At 41.5% G+C, this 16,925-nt stretch overlaps 1 protein-coding gene across 5 annotated transcripts in view; it reads left to right on the plus strand.

Moving 5' to 3' along the window:
* prdm10 (PR domain containing 10) overlaps positions 1-16,925 on the plus strand; it is a 146,750-nt gene that overhangs the window by 124,652 nt on the left and 5,173 nt on the right. For all 5 annotated transcript variants that reach the window (XM_073029612.1, XM_073029616.1, XM_073029617.1 and 2 more), the window contains 6 exons: positions 365-565; positions 4,543-4,704; positions 6,293-6,469; positions 11,577-11,717; positions 12,875-13,043; positions 16,527-16,627. In XM_073029612.1, the coding sequence (XP_072885713.1) occupies positions 365-565; positions 4,543-4,704; positions 6,293-6,469; positions 11,577-11,717; positions 12,875-13,043; positions 16,527-16,627 (951 nt within the window). The remainder of the gene's footprint in view (positions 1-364; positions 566-4,542; positions 4,705-6,292; positions 6,470-11,576; positions 11,718-12,874; positions 13,044-16,526; positions 16,628-16,925) is intronic.

Here is a 16,925-nt window from a genome sequence, read left to right on the forward strand (position 1 = left end):
GATCTTTGTCGACTTGGGAAAAGTTGCCTGCCAGTATTCTGCAGCTGGTTGGGAATACTGGTGGATTCCTGCTGACAGTACAGAAAAGCTACAAATTCCCTGAAGTCCAGGCATCCTCCCAGTGCCACATTGTCCTTCCCCGTCTTCCCCTTTGTTCCCTTGCCTTTTCTTCCTTTCTTGCCCCTCCATTCCTACTCCCTCTCCCAGTCAATGTTGAGTTCCATCACGATTGTGCCCTGTTATCATGGTCAGTATTGGTCCTAGTTACTCACTTCATTTGTATCTAAATATGAAACTTCTCGATAAAGGTGTGTTCAGAATATTTGGGTGTACCTGCTGCATTAATTTCAACCATGTTTAATAGGTATACAAGAGTGCCAGTAAACGTAAAGCCCATATCTTGAAGAACCACCCCGGGGCAGAACTTCCCCCAAGTATTCGGAAGCTAAGGCCCGCAGGTCCAGGGGAACCGGATCCAATGCTGAGCACGCATACGCAACTGAAGGGCACCATTGCCACCCTGCCTGTGTGCTGTCCACACTGCTGCAAACAGTACAGCAGCAAGGTGAGTAGTTCCATTCATCCACACTGGGGATAGTACAGAGCAGCACAAATTCTTTTTGCCAAATATTCCCTCTATCATCATAACAGGAAATGAGTGAGGCAGATCACCAGTCCAGTGCCTTAACTCCCGTGGACACTATTTAGTGCGGTGAGTAACGTAAGACAAGCTGGTTGGAAACGTTAATGTAGCTTCAAATTCAGGCAGATATTCCGTGAGGGGAAGCAGTTGGGTGTGGGAGTGGGGTGGGGTGCAGTGTAGATGCAAAGCTATCGCTCCTTGAATAATGGAATATATTAGGATTTAAAGTGAAGCAAAATAATGAGGTTTACATTAAATGGCAAAACATTAGGAAATCAGGCTGAAACAATGCCAAAGAGAAACGAGAAGGGAAATACAACTTGAAATTATTTTATCATGTGAGTATATTACAAAATTATTTGGGATTTGTTGATGTTTTCTGTTGCTGATGCCAGAATCCATTTACATGGATTGAACTCCATTCAAGAGTGATAGTGAGCCATTTTCTTGATTTCAAGAAGCCGCTCTGATGCAAGTATCTGAACATGGGTATAGAATTCTAGGATTTGGAGCAGCAATAGATTTCTAAGTAGAGTTGGATGATAAGGGGACAAAGGTACAGTTGGTGGTGGTTCAAAGTAACTGCTTATCCTGTTTTGATTGGTGGTCACTATCAGAGAAGCCTACATGAATTTGTAGGTGGTAACCCTAACCTTGCAACAATGCTGTGCTACTGGTGGAATAAATGTTAAGGATGGTGGATGGAGTGCCAATGAAAGGGCTGCTTTGCTCTAGATATTGATTGTTGTTGGAGTTGCGCTCATCTGAGTAAGTGGAGAGTATTCCATCATGCTCCTGACTTGAGCCTTACTTGGACAGGCTTTAAAGTGTCAGAAGGTGATATATTTGCCTTGGGACAGCCAGTCTTCTGCATGCTCTACAGCCAAAGTATTGGGTGCTATGTTTCACTGGTTATAATCAACCTCACTAGCATCTACAGCATTCCTCAGTGTGTATTAGCTGCTTGCTACTCTGAATGTGGGTTGTTGAGTAAAAATGAATTTGACCCATAGAATTCAAATCTGCCCACTGCTTCATGCTCCTGAACAAATTTTATCTGTATATTGAAGTAAGTAGCGCAGACTTCAGTTTTATGAGTATTGCTTCCACAGAATACTGTGGTAGATGAGATTCGGTGGTTACTGTTACTGACATACCATTTAATTCCATAGAGTACTGTGGTAGATTGGACTCAGTTGCTGTTACTGACATACCATTTACTAAGCTGTTTTGGTTAGTAGATTTACGACAACAGCGAGAGGAAAAAGAGACAATGTAAGAGTTGTGAACTACAGGTCGTAGAGAACTGGAGGCACAAAGAGGAATGTTGGAACTGCCCAGCAGATCAAGCTGTCTCTGCAACTTCAATTGTCTAATTTTCTCACTTTCCCAGTTCTGATGAAAATGCTTTGATCTGAAAAATTCCCTTTGTTTCTCTCCTCAAATTGATATGATCTGACTTGCCTTTATTTTAGATGTCAAGTACTTGCAGTTCTTTTGAATTTCATTACTAAATTTGTGTATTTGGTGCAGTGGAGCAAGAGGTTCAGGCCTGATTTTTTAAAAAATTAATGGGGAGAAAGGAGGATTTAGTCCAGTGTTGTGCCCCACTGTTGATGTCAGCAACTTTGGTGATGAAATGAAAAGGTCCTGGAAGTAAATTTTGAAGTGTTACAAAAGAGGTTAAGAAGTAGTACCTCAAAGGGTACTTTGTATTATTTGTACTTTGTATTCTTTGTATTATTTTAGATGCCAGTCACCATTGAGCATGGGAGTATGTGGAGGGGAATATAGGATCATAATGGTGAAGAGTTTTGCCATTATGTTAACTGGAATGCAGTCAGTATAATTCTAAATTCCTCAACTGTGTTCAGGAGAACTATTTAGTAAGCCCAAGAGGCTTCAAACTGAAGGGACGGGTGGGGAGTCGTTGATGATTGAAGCTGGGTAAACAGGTATTACCACTGGGGAAGCACTTCTGTGAAAGCGATCATAAGCAAATTAGATTTATGGAAAGGGACAGAGATAAAATGGGAATGAAAGTTCTAGATGGGCTAAGAGTAATTTTACTAGACCAACAGTTAATTCAGCATAAATAGTTAAGAAGCAGCTAATTGAGGGTTTTAGCAATAGAAAGCATTGACTTAATTGATTTGAGGGGTCAGGGTAAGTATGTTCCCATAAAGTCAAAGGGTGGGCAGCTAAACCCCAGGAGACCCAATGCATAGAGCCATGGAGAGCTTAATATTGCTGAAGATGTAAGCATGTAGATGTTTCGGGGCAAGTATAAGGGAAGTTAGGAAAATAAAGAGTGGGTTTGAGAAAAAAAATGTTGACAAGCAACATAAACAAATCGAGGAGGAAGAGAATAACCAACGAGAAGGCCTAACTAGAACCATAAACCTAACCAAGCCATGCAATTGCTGGATGTTGGTAAGGTTCTTTATGAATTCTGTGTGGCTACCTTCATAAAAGAAGGGGTCAACACAAACACTAGTTCAAAAGGAATAAACATAGCAAAAGGGAATATTTTAAGAGGTTGCATTTTTGAGAGTGTATGAGTTGCCAGGCCTGAATGAAGTATTTCTCAGGCTGTTAAAAGGAATGGGGAAGAGTTTGCGGAGGTTCTGACTATGATTTTCTGATCACCCCTGGTTTCTCGAGTAGTGTCAGAATTGAAGAATGCTGAAATTGTGTTATTGTTTAAGAATAGATGAATTGACAAATGACAGGTTACTTGGGTGATGAGCATGTTATTAGAATGCATTCTACGATGAGATTTGCCTTCACTTTGACTGTCTTTGATTAATTGTCCCTTTCTATGTGCATTTTTTAAGGGAATGTCATGTTGACTAATCTGATAGAATTTATTTGTATGATAACAAGCACTGTTTTTGGTGTCGTCTACGTGGATTTAAGCAAGGCTTTTCATGAGGAAGGTTGGTTAAACCAAAAAAAAAACAAATTTCCAAGGGAGGTGAAAATGGATCAAATTTGCTCAGTGGCAGGAAGCAAAGAGGAATGGTTCACAAGTGTTTATGCACTGGTAGGCTGTTACCTGTGGCTTTCTAAGGGGCTCAATATTAGGTGACATGCTAAAAGGGAGGTTGCAGATGATCCTCAAATTAACTGTGTGGTTGACACAAGGCGGAAAGTTTAAAACTACAGGAAGATATGGACAAATGGGCAGAAAAAGAGAAAATAGAATTCAGACCAGTGAAGTGTGAGGTAATGTATCCACAGGGTGCAAAATGCAAAGGATACGAGAGTATACCTGGAGGTATGAAGGCAGCTTACATAAGGTTCCAAGCATATTATTTTAGATCCATAGTTTAAGCTGGGACATTCAGATCCCAGTGAAGCTGTTGCCTCACAATAATTGGAGTTCAGATTGTGTCACTGACATGTAATATTTTCTTTGGATTTTTGTTCTATTCTAACTAATAAAATGAACTTTGATTTGTGCAGTCATTTCATATTTTCAGAATATTTGAGCCAAAGAACTGGTTTGAAATGTCATTTTATTTTGTAGAAAACTTGACCAGACAGAGTTGTACACATTAAGTTCCTACAGATCTCAGGAGTGACTGGCAAGTTCAGCTCATCACTTTGGAGAATAATTATTGACTGGGACAGCACTCTCAACTCTTCTGTTCACATAGTGCAGGAGGATCTTTTGCAACAAGCCAAATAAACAGACAAAACTTCTGCTAATCTCTCAAATTTCTGCTTGAAAATCCACATGTACTACTGGGGCTGCCGGAAAAATAAGGGCAGGAGATGCTACAGGAATACATGTGCATCATTGGACAGGAGCAGATAAACTCGTGTTGTACCGGGCGTTATGATAACGAGAAGTGGAGAACTTCTCTAAAAAAAAATGTTTACTCTGTCTCCAGGCAAAAATGGTTCAACATATCCGGAAAAAACATACTGATGTTCTACAGGATAATCCAAATGCACTGCAGACGCTACCTGTACAAACTCCCATCGTAGCGACAGTCATCAGTACAACACCAACTGTTGTGAACACGGATGGAGCAACTGGAGATACAATTGTGGTCAGTACAAAACAATATAAAACTGGGTGGGTGGTGAGGGGGGACGAAAAACACAGCATACTTTCCAATAGAGATCAAGCAATCAAGAACCACACAGCAAACGACAGCGATGCTTGGCCAGGCAGCGATCAAGAGGAAGGTACATTCATAAAACTTTTGGAGAAAGAGAGGGGTAAGTTAGGGCAGAGGTGCTGATGTCCTTTGCACACAATGCCACATATATCCTTTTTGTTCACTTAGCATTATAGTCTTACAACAATGTAGGACCTTCAGCGCAACCAGTCCATGGTAACCAAAGCTAGGCTCGGTTTCCTGCATTTGGCCCTTATCTCTCTACGCCCTGCCCCTTCATACACTTATCCAAGTGCTTCTTAATTTACACCATTTGACCTGCCTAAAGCACTTACTCTGGCAGATCCCTCTGTGTGGAAAAAGTTGTCCCTCAGGTCACTCTTAAATCTTTCCCCTCACCCTAAACCTATGGCCCTTAGTTTTAGACACCCCTACCCTGTGAAAAAGACTGTTACTATCCACTTATCTATGCCTCTTGTAATTTTTCCCATTTCTATAAGGTCACCTCTCATTCTCCTACGTTCCAAGGAATAAAGACCTAGCCTGGCCAAGCTCTCCCTGTAACTCGGGCCCTCTTGCCGTGACAACATTCCTGTAAATCTTTTCAGTGTAATCGTGTCCATTCTAAAACAGGATGACCAAAACTCCACGTGTCACCTCATCAATGACTTGTCCTGTGGAGTGCTAATTAATCACAGGACTCTTGGTTCGAGAGTCTAAATAATCACCCCCTGTACTTGAAGGAGACATCTGCTCAAGTTATCAAGATTTCAAGGAAGAAATTGGTACTAGTGAGAAAGGATACTGGTGCAGAAAATCATAATGTGAAATCAGTCTGGATGAAACATTAAAAGGCAGAAGACACTTGAGGAAATTATCTGCCTGTCTCCAGGCAATGGTGATAATTTAAGGGATGACATCAAACAGGAAATTAGAGATGCATGTAACCAAAGTTAATACTTATGGGTAATTTATTCCTACATATTCGCTAGTCAAAGCAAATAAGCACTAGTAGTGTGGAGGATGATTTGTTGGGAGTGTGTGCCAGGAACTTGGTGTGAACATCTGCCCTCTAGTTCTCCTGCAAACGTGCAATGGTGATGCAAGTGGAGCAGCCACTATCGGTCCCCAGCAATAGTCTGCGTTCACCGTGCTGCCCAGCATGTCGTCCCTAGTTCCCAATCTCAGTGTTGAGAATCTGCACTACTTCATCCTGTCCATCCATCAGCAGCTCTCACTGGTAGCCATTGCACTCCGCATCGCTAACGCAGTCCACAGCACGCCGTGTGGTGATGAGGTCACTGCTGAAGAAGCATCAGCAGAGGACTGGTCCTCTATCAGGTTCCAGATGCAAGGAAGGTTTCCAGCATTGTCTAGTAATGTTAAAATGACCCCGTCAGCACTGGTGTCACTAATGCTCTTATTCCTGGGCACACTACCTGAATGTGAGGTGCACCCTGCTGCTGACTCATACCTGCACTGACCTGCAAATCTCATCCTTTTGCCTTTCATACAGACAACCGATCTCCTGACTCAGGCGATGAGTGAGCTGTCGCAGACACTGACAACTGACTATCGGCCAGCTCAGGGAGATTATCAGCGTGTGCAGTACATTCCTGTCTCTCAGCACATCCAGCCTGTTCAGGGGCAACAGTCTCAGCACATCCAACTCCAGGTGGTGCAGGTGGCACAGGTGGGTAATGTATGTTTATGCCAAAACAAATGAGAACAAAACTCTTGCTAAATATGACTCTAAAAATACAAGGATTGAAATTATTTCAAAGGTTAAAACTTTTTAAAAAATCAGGATCGGGCATGCAGCCCATCTCTCTTGATACATTTAGAGAGATGGTGGCAGATTTGGAACAATCTGTGCACAGATGGTGCATGGGTCAGAAGTAACAGTACGGCATTGAAACAGACCTTTCGTTCCACACCTCCATGCCCACTCATTTTGCCAATCAGTATTGATCTCATTTGCTCACACTAGTTCTGGATCTTTCCATGCCTCACCATTTTAATAGTCTAATCTGACTATCTACATCATCTATGCTTCTCATAATTTAATATACCTTAATCAGATAACCCCCTCAACTACTTTTGCTTTCAGGTCAACCATGCCAGCCTATTTAATTTTTCCTGATAACTAAAGTCTTTCAGTCCTGGCAGCGTCCCAGTGAATCTTCTCCTTACCATTTCCCATGCAGTCTGTACTGCAGTGACATATCAACTACACACAAGTCATCTCAGGTTACAAATGCCCAACTAATATCAGTCTTTACATACAAACAAGCTTCTGTAATATCAAATTTCAGAAGCTGACCTGCACGCATGTGTTTGTTCCTACTAATAGCAGAACTAGTTTGCTAATACTGTGCTGGTATTGTTAACTTATCAAGTGATTTTTGTGTATTTTCCAAGTTTTATAAAATCTTTGTTTAATCAAGTTGCAACAACATCTCAGCTTTCATTTTCTATGCATACCCTCATTCCCCACCTTTTTGTCTATGTTGCAATTTTCAAGGAACTATGGGCTTTAACTCTTGACATCCGTCTGTTTATCAACACTCTTGGAAACCCTACCATTTTTCTGTACATGTCCTATCCTTATTTGCCTTCCCAAAATTCTTTATTAAGATCTACCACCTCAAAAAAAGACTCAGTCAAATTAGTGAGGTAGGATTTTTCCCATACTAAGCAGTGCTGACTATCTCTGATCAGCCTCTGCCCTTCTAAATGTGTGGAAATCATAATCCTTAAAATTTCCTCCAGTAGTTTCTCTTCCACTGGCCTGCAGCTCCCTGGGTTATCCCTGGGGAACAACATTGGGTATCTCCTGCCTTCTGGAACCTCTCATGTGGCAAATGAAGATGCAAAAATCTCTGAGGGAGTCCCAGCAACCCCCACACTTGTTTCCTATAGCGAGTTGAGTGGATCTTTGCTGGCCCTGGGGATTTAAAAACCCTTTTGCATCCCCTGGCATTTAACACCTTCTTTTTGATACTGGCTTGCTCCAGATTATCCACATAACTCCTCTCTGAATTCACTGCTTTCTTCATCCTTCACATTTAAGTATTTCAGTGGACCTACAAGCTTTCATTTTGGTAGTGAGGCAATTATTAATCCTGGATATCTAGATTTATCTGATCTTGGAAAATCATTCTCATGAAGGGAGATGAGAAGGTAAATGTGTTAATGGCATTGCGTCTGGGGCAGCAAGTGTATGAGAATTGCTCCTGTTCCAACAACATTACCTCTCAGCTTCTCCTCCACGGCTCATTTAATGTTTCATTGCATGGAACCAGGCCCTACAAATCCATAAATAATTGTCTATATATCAAATGACCACTGCTTCATCTTTGAATCTGCAGAACGTTTTCAATTTCTGTAAGTTTTCGGTATTTTGGTACTAATAATAATTACACGTTAACACAACAGAAAACTTCAAATGCTGCACTCACTATTCTGTAAAACAATGATATCAAATATATCTGAATATTCTTGATTCCAAATACATACCGCAATCTGCCTGAAGAAGCTGTTCCTTGTGTCCATTTTAAATCTCTCACCTGTGATTTTTAAACCTTTGCTCTCTTGTTTTCAGCTGCTCCTCTTTGGGGGGTGAGGGATACACTCTGTCTGTATCCCTCATATCCTCCACATCTAACACACCTCTATCAAATCACCCCCCTCAATCTATTACGTTCCAGGAGATATAGTCTTGTCAACACAACCTCACCTTGTAACTCAAGCCCCCCCAAGTCCAGGCAATATCCTGGTAAACCTTTATGATACTCTTTCTAGTTGATAACATCTTTTCTGTAACAGGGTGAAATAAACTACACAATATTCCACATGGGGACTCATCAACATATTATATAGCTGCAACACGAGTTTCCAACCCTTACAGTCAATGCCCTGCTGATGAAGACCAGCGTACCAAACCCCCTTTTCACCACGTCTGCATGTGATGCCACTTTCAGTGAACCAGGCACTTGCAATCCAAGATCCCTCAGTTCCATAACACTGCCCAAAGCTCTATCATTCACTGTATAAGTCCTACGCTGGTTTGATCTCCCAAAATGCAATACCTCACATTTATCTGAATTGAGAGTCATTTGCCAGTTCTTAGCCCACAAATCTCAATGATCAACATCTCCCTGTAATTTTTTTATGACTTTCTACACTGTCTACACCACCACCTATTTTCGCATCATCTGCAAATTTACCAACTGTGCCTTGTATTTTACAGCCAAATTGTTTATAGAAATTACAAATAACAAAGGTCCCAGCACGGACACCTATGGCACACTACTAGACACCAGTCCTACAGTTCGAAAAACAACCTGCGACCATCACCCTCTGCTTCCGACCACTGAGCAAATTCTGAGTCCGATCCACTTTCTCCCCTGGATCCTATGTGATCTAGCAGACTAGCCTGCCAGAGTGACCTTGTCAAAGAAGTTGCATTCTAACACTTATTGCATTTACATCTGTTTGGTCTGGGCACCCTTTGACTCTCTTTCCAAATAATATCTTTATTCATAAACACCTCAATGAGATGACCCAGGATTTTCTATGCTAAAACCAAATGTAATCCTGGAACAAAACACTGCGGGTGCAGGAAAATGGTAATAAAAACAAAAAATGCGGGAATGAGAAACGTTTATTTATTAAGCGATATAGAGCAGAGTCTGCAGCCTTTGAGCTGCAGCGCCCAGCAACTCTCAACAATCCTAATTTAAGCCTAACCTAATCACGGGACAATTTACAATGACCGGTTAACCTAGCCGGTACATTCCCGGACTGTTGGCGGAACCTGGAGGACCCAGAGAAAACTTGCACACTCCACGGGGTGGACGTACAGAGATTCCTTGTAGAGGACACTGGGATTTAACTATGAATTCTGACAACCTGAAATTTAATGGCATCGCACTAGCATTGCTACACTACTGTGGCGCCCAGTTGAATTGAAGCTAGTTGCAGAGAAAGGGAGGGGCAGCAGCAGTGAATGGTGATGTCTCACGTTAAGGTTGAGACTGAGATTTTGTGGTGGTGCAGCAGAAAGGGGGCAGTCAAACTGTGTCTGCAGGTACTTCCACTTGATATACTCTATTTGATTCTCACTATTTTGGGGATAATTGCATGGTTCCAGAGGACTGAAAAATTGCAAACGTCACTCCACTCTTCAAGAAGGGAGGGAGGCAGAAGAAAGGAAATTGTAGGCCAGTTAGTCTGACCTCCATGTTTGGGAAGATGTTGGAGTCTATTGTTAAAGATGAGGTCTTGATACTTGGAGGCACAGGATGGAGGCCATAGTCGGCATGCTTTCCTTAAGGGAAATCTTGCCTGACAAATCTGTTGGAATTCTTTGAAGAAATAACAAGCAGGATAAACAAAGGAGAATCGGTGTGTACTTGTATTTCCAGAAGGCCTTTGACAAGGTGCCACACAAGTCTGCTAAACAAGTTAAGAGCCCATGGTATTACAGGAAAGACTCTAGCATGGATAAAGCAATGGCCGATTGTCAGGAGGCAAAGAGTGGGAATAAAGGGAACCTTTTCTGGTTGGCTGCCAGTGACCAGTGGTGTTCCACAGGGATCTATGTTGGGACTGATCTTTTCACATTATACAGTATGTCAATGACTTGGATGACAGAATTGGTGGCTTTTTGGCAAAGTTTGCCGATGATACAAAGAAAGCTGGAGGGGCAGGTAATTCTGAGGAAGTTGAAAAGGCCACAAGGATTTAAGACAGATTAGGAGAATGGGTAAAAAAGTGGCGGATGGAATACAGTGTCGGGAAATATATGGTCATGCACTTTGGTAAAAGGAATTAAAGTGTAGACAATTTTCTAAATGGAGAGAAAAATCAACAATCTGAGGTGCAAAGGGAATTGGAGGAGGTTAATTTGCAAGTTGAGTTGGTGAGTTAAGCAAATGTGATGTTAGCATTCATTTCATGAGGACTAGAATATAAAAGCAAGGATGTAATGTTGAGACTTTACAAAGCGCTGGTGAGGCTCCACTTGGAGTATTGTGAGCAAGTTTGGGCCCTTTAGAAAGGATGTCCTGAAACTGGAAAGGATTCAAAGGAGGTTCATGAAAATGATTTTGGGGTGGAAAAACTTATCATTTGAAGAGCATTTGATGGCTCTGGGTCTGTATTCACTGGAATTCAGAAGAATGAGGGGTGGCCTCATTGAAACCTATTGAATGTTGAAAGGCCTTGATAGAGTGGATGTGGAGAGGATGTTTCCTATGGTGGGGGACCAGAGGACACAGGCTCAGAACAGAGGGACATTCTTTTAGAATGGAAATAAGTAGGAATTTCTTTAGTCAGAGTGGTGAATCTGTGGAATTTATTGCCACAGGTGGCTGTGGAGGCCAAGTCATTGAGTATAATTAAGGCAAAGGTTAATACATTCTTTATTAGTCAGGGCATGAAGGGATACAGGGAGAAGGCAGGAGATTGGGGCTGAGAGTAAAATTGGATCAGCCATGATGAAATGGCAGAGCAGACTCGATGAGCCAAGTGGCCTAATTCTGCTCCTGTATCTTGTGATCTCATGGTGTTAATGTTGTTTAATAGTATCAGGTCCAGTCCGACAGTAGTGTCTGTCCTAGTGAGAGTGAGAGTGACAGCCACTGGAATAAATTGGTGTCTTTATGTCCATCTCAGAGGAAGGAATGAGTAACAAAGTACACAGTTTTGGACACAATGATATGATATAGCATGGGGTAACTGTTGCAGTGATTCTGAGAAAGTTAATACCTCCACCTATATTTATCTCATTTCAGACGCCCTCTCAGCAGAATCAGCATTCCACAGTGGATGTCAGCCAGCTGCACGATCCTCATGGCTTTGCACAACATGCCATTCAGGTCCAGCACGTCCAGGTTGCAGAACAGTCCAGCGCCATGCCACCTTCAGCCACGCAGGTAACAGATCAGAACTGTGCAAGACAGATTACTCAGCCTCGACTGAGAATGCTGCGAATGATGTGGACTTCCTTTACTCTGAATGAAAAATGGGGTTGTGTAAATAGGCATCATAGTTAGCTGTGTCGTACAATGTTATGATTCTATAAAAAATGGTGCCATGCATTACTAGGTGATCTCAGAGCAAGAGAACAGAGGGGCGATAATTCCATTCACTTCTGGGCTTATGTTCAGAAATAACTTGCACAATCTGGCTTTCCTCGCTGAGCAATGTATACAAACAGGACCTTGAAACTTCCAGTGAATTAAAATCACTTTGCTCACTATGCTTGCTGTAGGTAGTCAGTATGGACATGATGGGCTGAAGGGCCTGTATTGTTGAATTCTGTGACTATTGTCATATTGTGACGCTCCATGGGAGTGTGGTCGACAGCCTGACCCCTCATTTCTAATGACCTGCGCTGTTTGTTGTTCATGTGTTAAAATACTTTTGTGGGATTACGGTGGGAAGTTCAAGTTCATTTATTGCATTTTAGCTTGGGTTATACCCTGACTATAACCAGGGTGTGTAATAATCACATCCACCGTCTGTATGTGATTGAGTGGGTTCTCTCCCCCGTCGTTGTGCGCAGTCTGTTTTTGTGTTTATCACAGTAAAAACGATTATTGAGTTTGATGAGCTTACTTGTCTGTCATCATGGACTGAATGCTTGCCACAATATTATTAGCTGAAGTTTTAAAGCTTTGAATTATTTCCCTACGAGGAAATAAAAACATAAGGTTAAAATAATGCTGAAAATACTCATCAGGTCAGACACCATCAGTAGAGAGAGAAATAATATTAATGTTTTGGGTTGATTATCTATCAGCATTTTCTCTCTCTGCAGCAACCCCCTGAACTGCTGAGTATTTCCAGTGGTTTTGGTGTCCATTTCAGATTCCTTGCATTTGAAGTTTTGCAGCATTTTATCTCTACTATTTCATTGATGTGTATGATTCAAATTGGTTACCCTAGCCTGAAAACAATAGCCTCCTGGAATCTTGTACTCTAATGGACAGAAAATAGAAATAAAAATCAGTGATAACATAAACATCTAAAGTTGTAGCAATATCTATATTTGTACTAATTTTTCTTTAAAATATGTGTTTGATTCTAGAGTGGAAGTGGGCAGCCACTGAGCCCTGTATCACAGCAGTCACAGGAACTCAGCCCTTCCCAGATACCGAGTGGAACATCAACACAAAACCAAGTCTTACAACAGCAACCAACAGCTACTGTACAGCATGCGTACCTTCCCAGCACATGGGGAACCTTTCGCAACTACTGTGAGTCCTTGTTGTACATGGGCTACATCCCAGTCGGGCTATATCTTTACAGTAATCCAGAATCACAACCCCATTCTCCACCTATTCCTCATTTTGAAAACTTTGTATTTGCCCAAAAACCTGATAAAGTTCCATGATGAATTCCTCCTATTCTGAGATTGTACTTTGTGGGCATTTGCTTTCTGGATCTGAATAAATTATTGAAACATTTACAGTAATAAGTCACTGAATCAGTTCAATTCTGAATGAGGGGGGAGCTCATTGAATCCCACCAAACACCGAGGATAGAATGGACACTGAGACGATGTTTCCATTAGTAGAAGAGTCTAGTCGGGCAGAGTCTCAGAATAAATGGACATCCCTTTAAAGCTGTGGTGAGGAGGAATTTCTTCAGTAAGAGTGGTGAGTCTTAATGGTAAGAGTTAAGTGTAATTGGGAGAAGGTTGAGAGAAAGAAAATTAGCCAAAATTAAATGGCAAAGGAGAATCAATGTGCTAAATGGCTTAATTCTCCAATATCTTATGGTCTTATAAAGGTAGACAATATTGAAAATTTTCTGCGGATTAATCAGCATTAGAAGTTATGCTGATTAACATGTTTTTCTTCACGGAGGCTGCTTCACCTGCTGAGTACTTGCTGCACTTTTAGATCAGCCATGGATCCTACTGAATGACAGAGCAGGCTCAATGGGCCAGATGGCCTACTCTTGCACCTATTTCTTATGTTCAAAGTTCAAAGTAAAGTTATTATTAAAGTACATGTATGGCAACTTATACCACCCTGAGATTCATTGTCTTGTAGGCATTCACAGTAGAACAAAGAAACACAATAGAATCAATGAAACACTGCACACAAACAAAGATTAACAAACAACCAATGTGCCAAAGAAAACAAATTGGGCAAAAACAAAAGAGAAAAATCCAAATAATAATAAATTTATGTAATAAATACTGGGAACATGAGCTGTAGAGTCTTTGAAAGAGAGTCCATAGATTGTGGAGTCATTTCAGTGTTGGAGTGAGTGAAGTTATCCCATCTGGTTCAGGACCCTGATGGTTGAGGGGTAATAACTGTTCCTGAACCTGGTGGTGTGGAACTTAAGTCTCCTGTACCTCCTTCCTAATGGCAGCAGCGAAAAGAAAGCATGGCCTGGATGATGGCAGTCCTTGATGTTGGATGCTGCTTTCTTGTGACAGTGCTCCTTGTAGATTTGCTCAATGGTGGGGAGGGCTTTACTTGAGATGGACTAGGCCACATCTACTACAGTCGGCCCTCCTTATCCGTGGGGGATTGGTTCCGGGACCCTCCCCCCCCCCCCCAGCGGATACCAAAAAACGTGGATGCTTAAGTTCCTTATTTAACCTGTGTCAGTGCAGTGGTCTTTAGGACCCAGCGGAACCCCAGACCTCATTTAACCGGTCTCAGTGCAGTGGACATTAGGACCCAGCGCAGCTCTGAATCTGCAGTGTTTCTGTTCTCGAAAATAATCACGATTGAAAATAAATAAAGTGAAAGTAATAAAGCAATCGGAAAGAGGTGAAACGCCATCAGTCATTGGAAAAGCGTTAGGCTACAGTCGGTCAACGATCGGAACAATTTTAATGGAGCATGTGAAAGGCCCTGCCCCGATGAAAGCTACAATTATTTCTAAGCAACGCAGTGGTTTAATTATTGAAGTACATACGTTTCTTAAGTGTTTTATATGCATAGAAATATAAAATATATACTATATAATAAGACAAACGTTTGACTAACTGACACTAAATAATACCAGATGTACCCGTTCCAACTTCAAATCCGACTTAAAGACGGACTCAGGAACGGAACTCGTTCATAACCCAGGGACTGCTTGTCCTTTTAAATCATCTCTAGATTGCTTATAATACTTAATACAATGTAAATAGTTATACTACGTTTTTTAGAGAATAATGACAAGAAAAAAATAGTCTGTACATGTTCAAACAACAAGTGCTGGAGAGAGAACTTCCGGGTTTTCCCGATCCGTGGTTGGTTGAATCCGCGCATGTGGAACCCGCGGATAAGGAGGGCCGACTGTATTTTCTGTCAGCTTCTCTGTTCAGGGTATTGGTGCTTCTATACCAGACAGTACACTCTCCACTGTGCATCTATAGATGTTTGTTGAAGTTTTAGATGTCATGCTGAATCTTTGCAAACTTCTAAGAAAGTAGAGGTGCTTTTAAGTAAGAGTAATCCTATTTAAAGTTGTCAGAAGAAGTTTTCAAATGTTGTGACCTCGGCTCATCTACTGAGACCCTTATCCAGTCCTTTCTTATCCCTTCACTGATTCATTATCCCTGTCATTATCCCAATGTTTTCCTTATCATCCTTTCAGTTTTAAACCTCTTTGAACTTGGCTACATTCCTGGTGCAATATCCAAACTTCCATCTGTAATTCCTGTGTTCTCTGACCTGATTCAGCAATGTGTAAATTGTAAAATTATCACTACTTTGTGTTCATGTCCAAACTAATTTTCTGTGGTTTCTCCCATGACTTTGCCCTATTTCTGTGGCTGTTTCGAGCTTGTGACCCTCTGAATCTGTGTTCTGCATTCTGGCCTGCTGTGTCTTCTGGCTTGCAGTAGTTAGCCCTTCCTTCACCCATTTATCTTTGGTCTCCAGTTAGTGGGAAATTTAATCATTAAAGTCTCTCTGTCACTCTGCAATGAAGACAAGCTTTTCAGTGTTCGATACAATAATAAACCAATTCCAAATGCAAAAATATGATGGGGGGGGGGGGGTCTCCGTGCACAAAGATCACTGAAGGTGGCAGTAGATAAGGTAGTGAAGAAGGTTTATGGGATACTTGCCTTCATTAGGTGGAGCACAAAAGCAGGGAGGCGATGGTACAACTGGTAGATATCGATAATTTTTTCAGTGACAGTAGTGTCTAAGACAGAAGTTTTGGGTTTAAATTGAGGAGCAAGAGATTTAAAGGGGATCTGAGGAAGATTCTTTCTCTCCCCACGCCCTCAACCATTTCAGTGTTTTTGCAATCAGGAATGCACTGCCTGAGAAGGTGGGGAAAGTAGTCACTCGCACATTTTAATTAGTATCTGGATGAGCACTTTAATCATATGTTACAATTGGTTATGGTCTATCACTGGATTAGTACTGACAGGAACTTGATGGTGAGTATGGACATGGTGGGTTATAGCCTGTTTCAATGCTAAATGGGTCTATTACGTCTCTTTTAAGTATTTCATAAAACTGATCTTTCTAACCAAACTTTTTGTCATTCTAATATTGCTTTTTTGCTACAATGTCAAATCTCAATCTCAAATTTTGCTTGGTATCATTTTTGATTGGCGTCTTGGTCTGTTTCACCATGCCAAAGGTAATGTAAGTTTATGAATGTTTGTTGCTGTTTCTAGGACTGCTGGCTGAGCTGTGGAACTCTATGTTCATCCACATACAGTGAATTTACATTTACAGTAAAAATCTCCATTTCTCTTTGTGCTGCAGCTTCTGAGATTCAGATGATGACCATTCCTCAGACTCAGTACGTTATTGCAGAGGCTCCTGTGGCCACAGTGAACAGTGGCCAGATGAAGGCAGTGACACAGGTAAGTCGAATCACAAACGAGAAAATCTGTAGTTGCTGGAAATCCAAGGAACAGACACAAAATGCTGGAGGAACTCAAGCAGGTCAGGCAGCATCAATGGAGAGAAATAAAGAGTTGATGTTTCAGGCCAAGCCCTTTCATCGGACTAACAAGCAGAGATTTCCACAGTACCTCAAGACCTCAGTTTCACCAAGGCCTACATGATGACAAAAAGACACTCAAATCCTCTCTAATCCTTTTCTGTTATTTGCCTGTTGGTTTTGAAGTACACCCACATCTCTTGAGAATGTTGATATTA

Source organism: Hemitrygon akajei, chromosome 26 (genome assembly GCF_048418815.1).
Source record: "Hemitrygon akajei chromosome 26, sHemAka1.3, whole genome shotgun sequence".
Lineage (NCBI taxonomy): Eukaryota > Metazoa > Chordata > Chondrichthyes > Myliobatiformes > Dasyatidae > Hemitrygon > Hemitrygon akajei.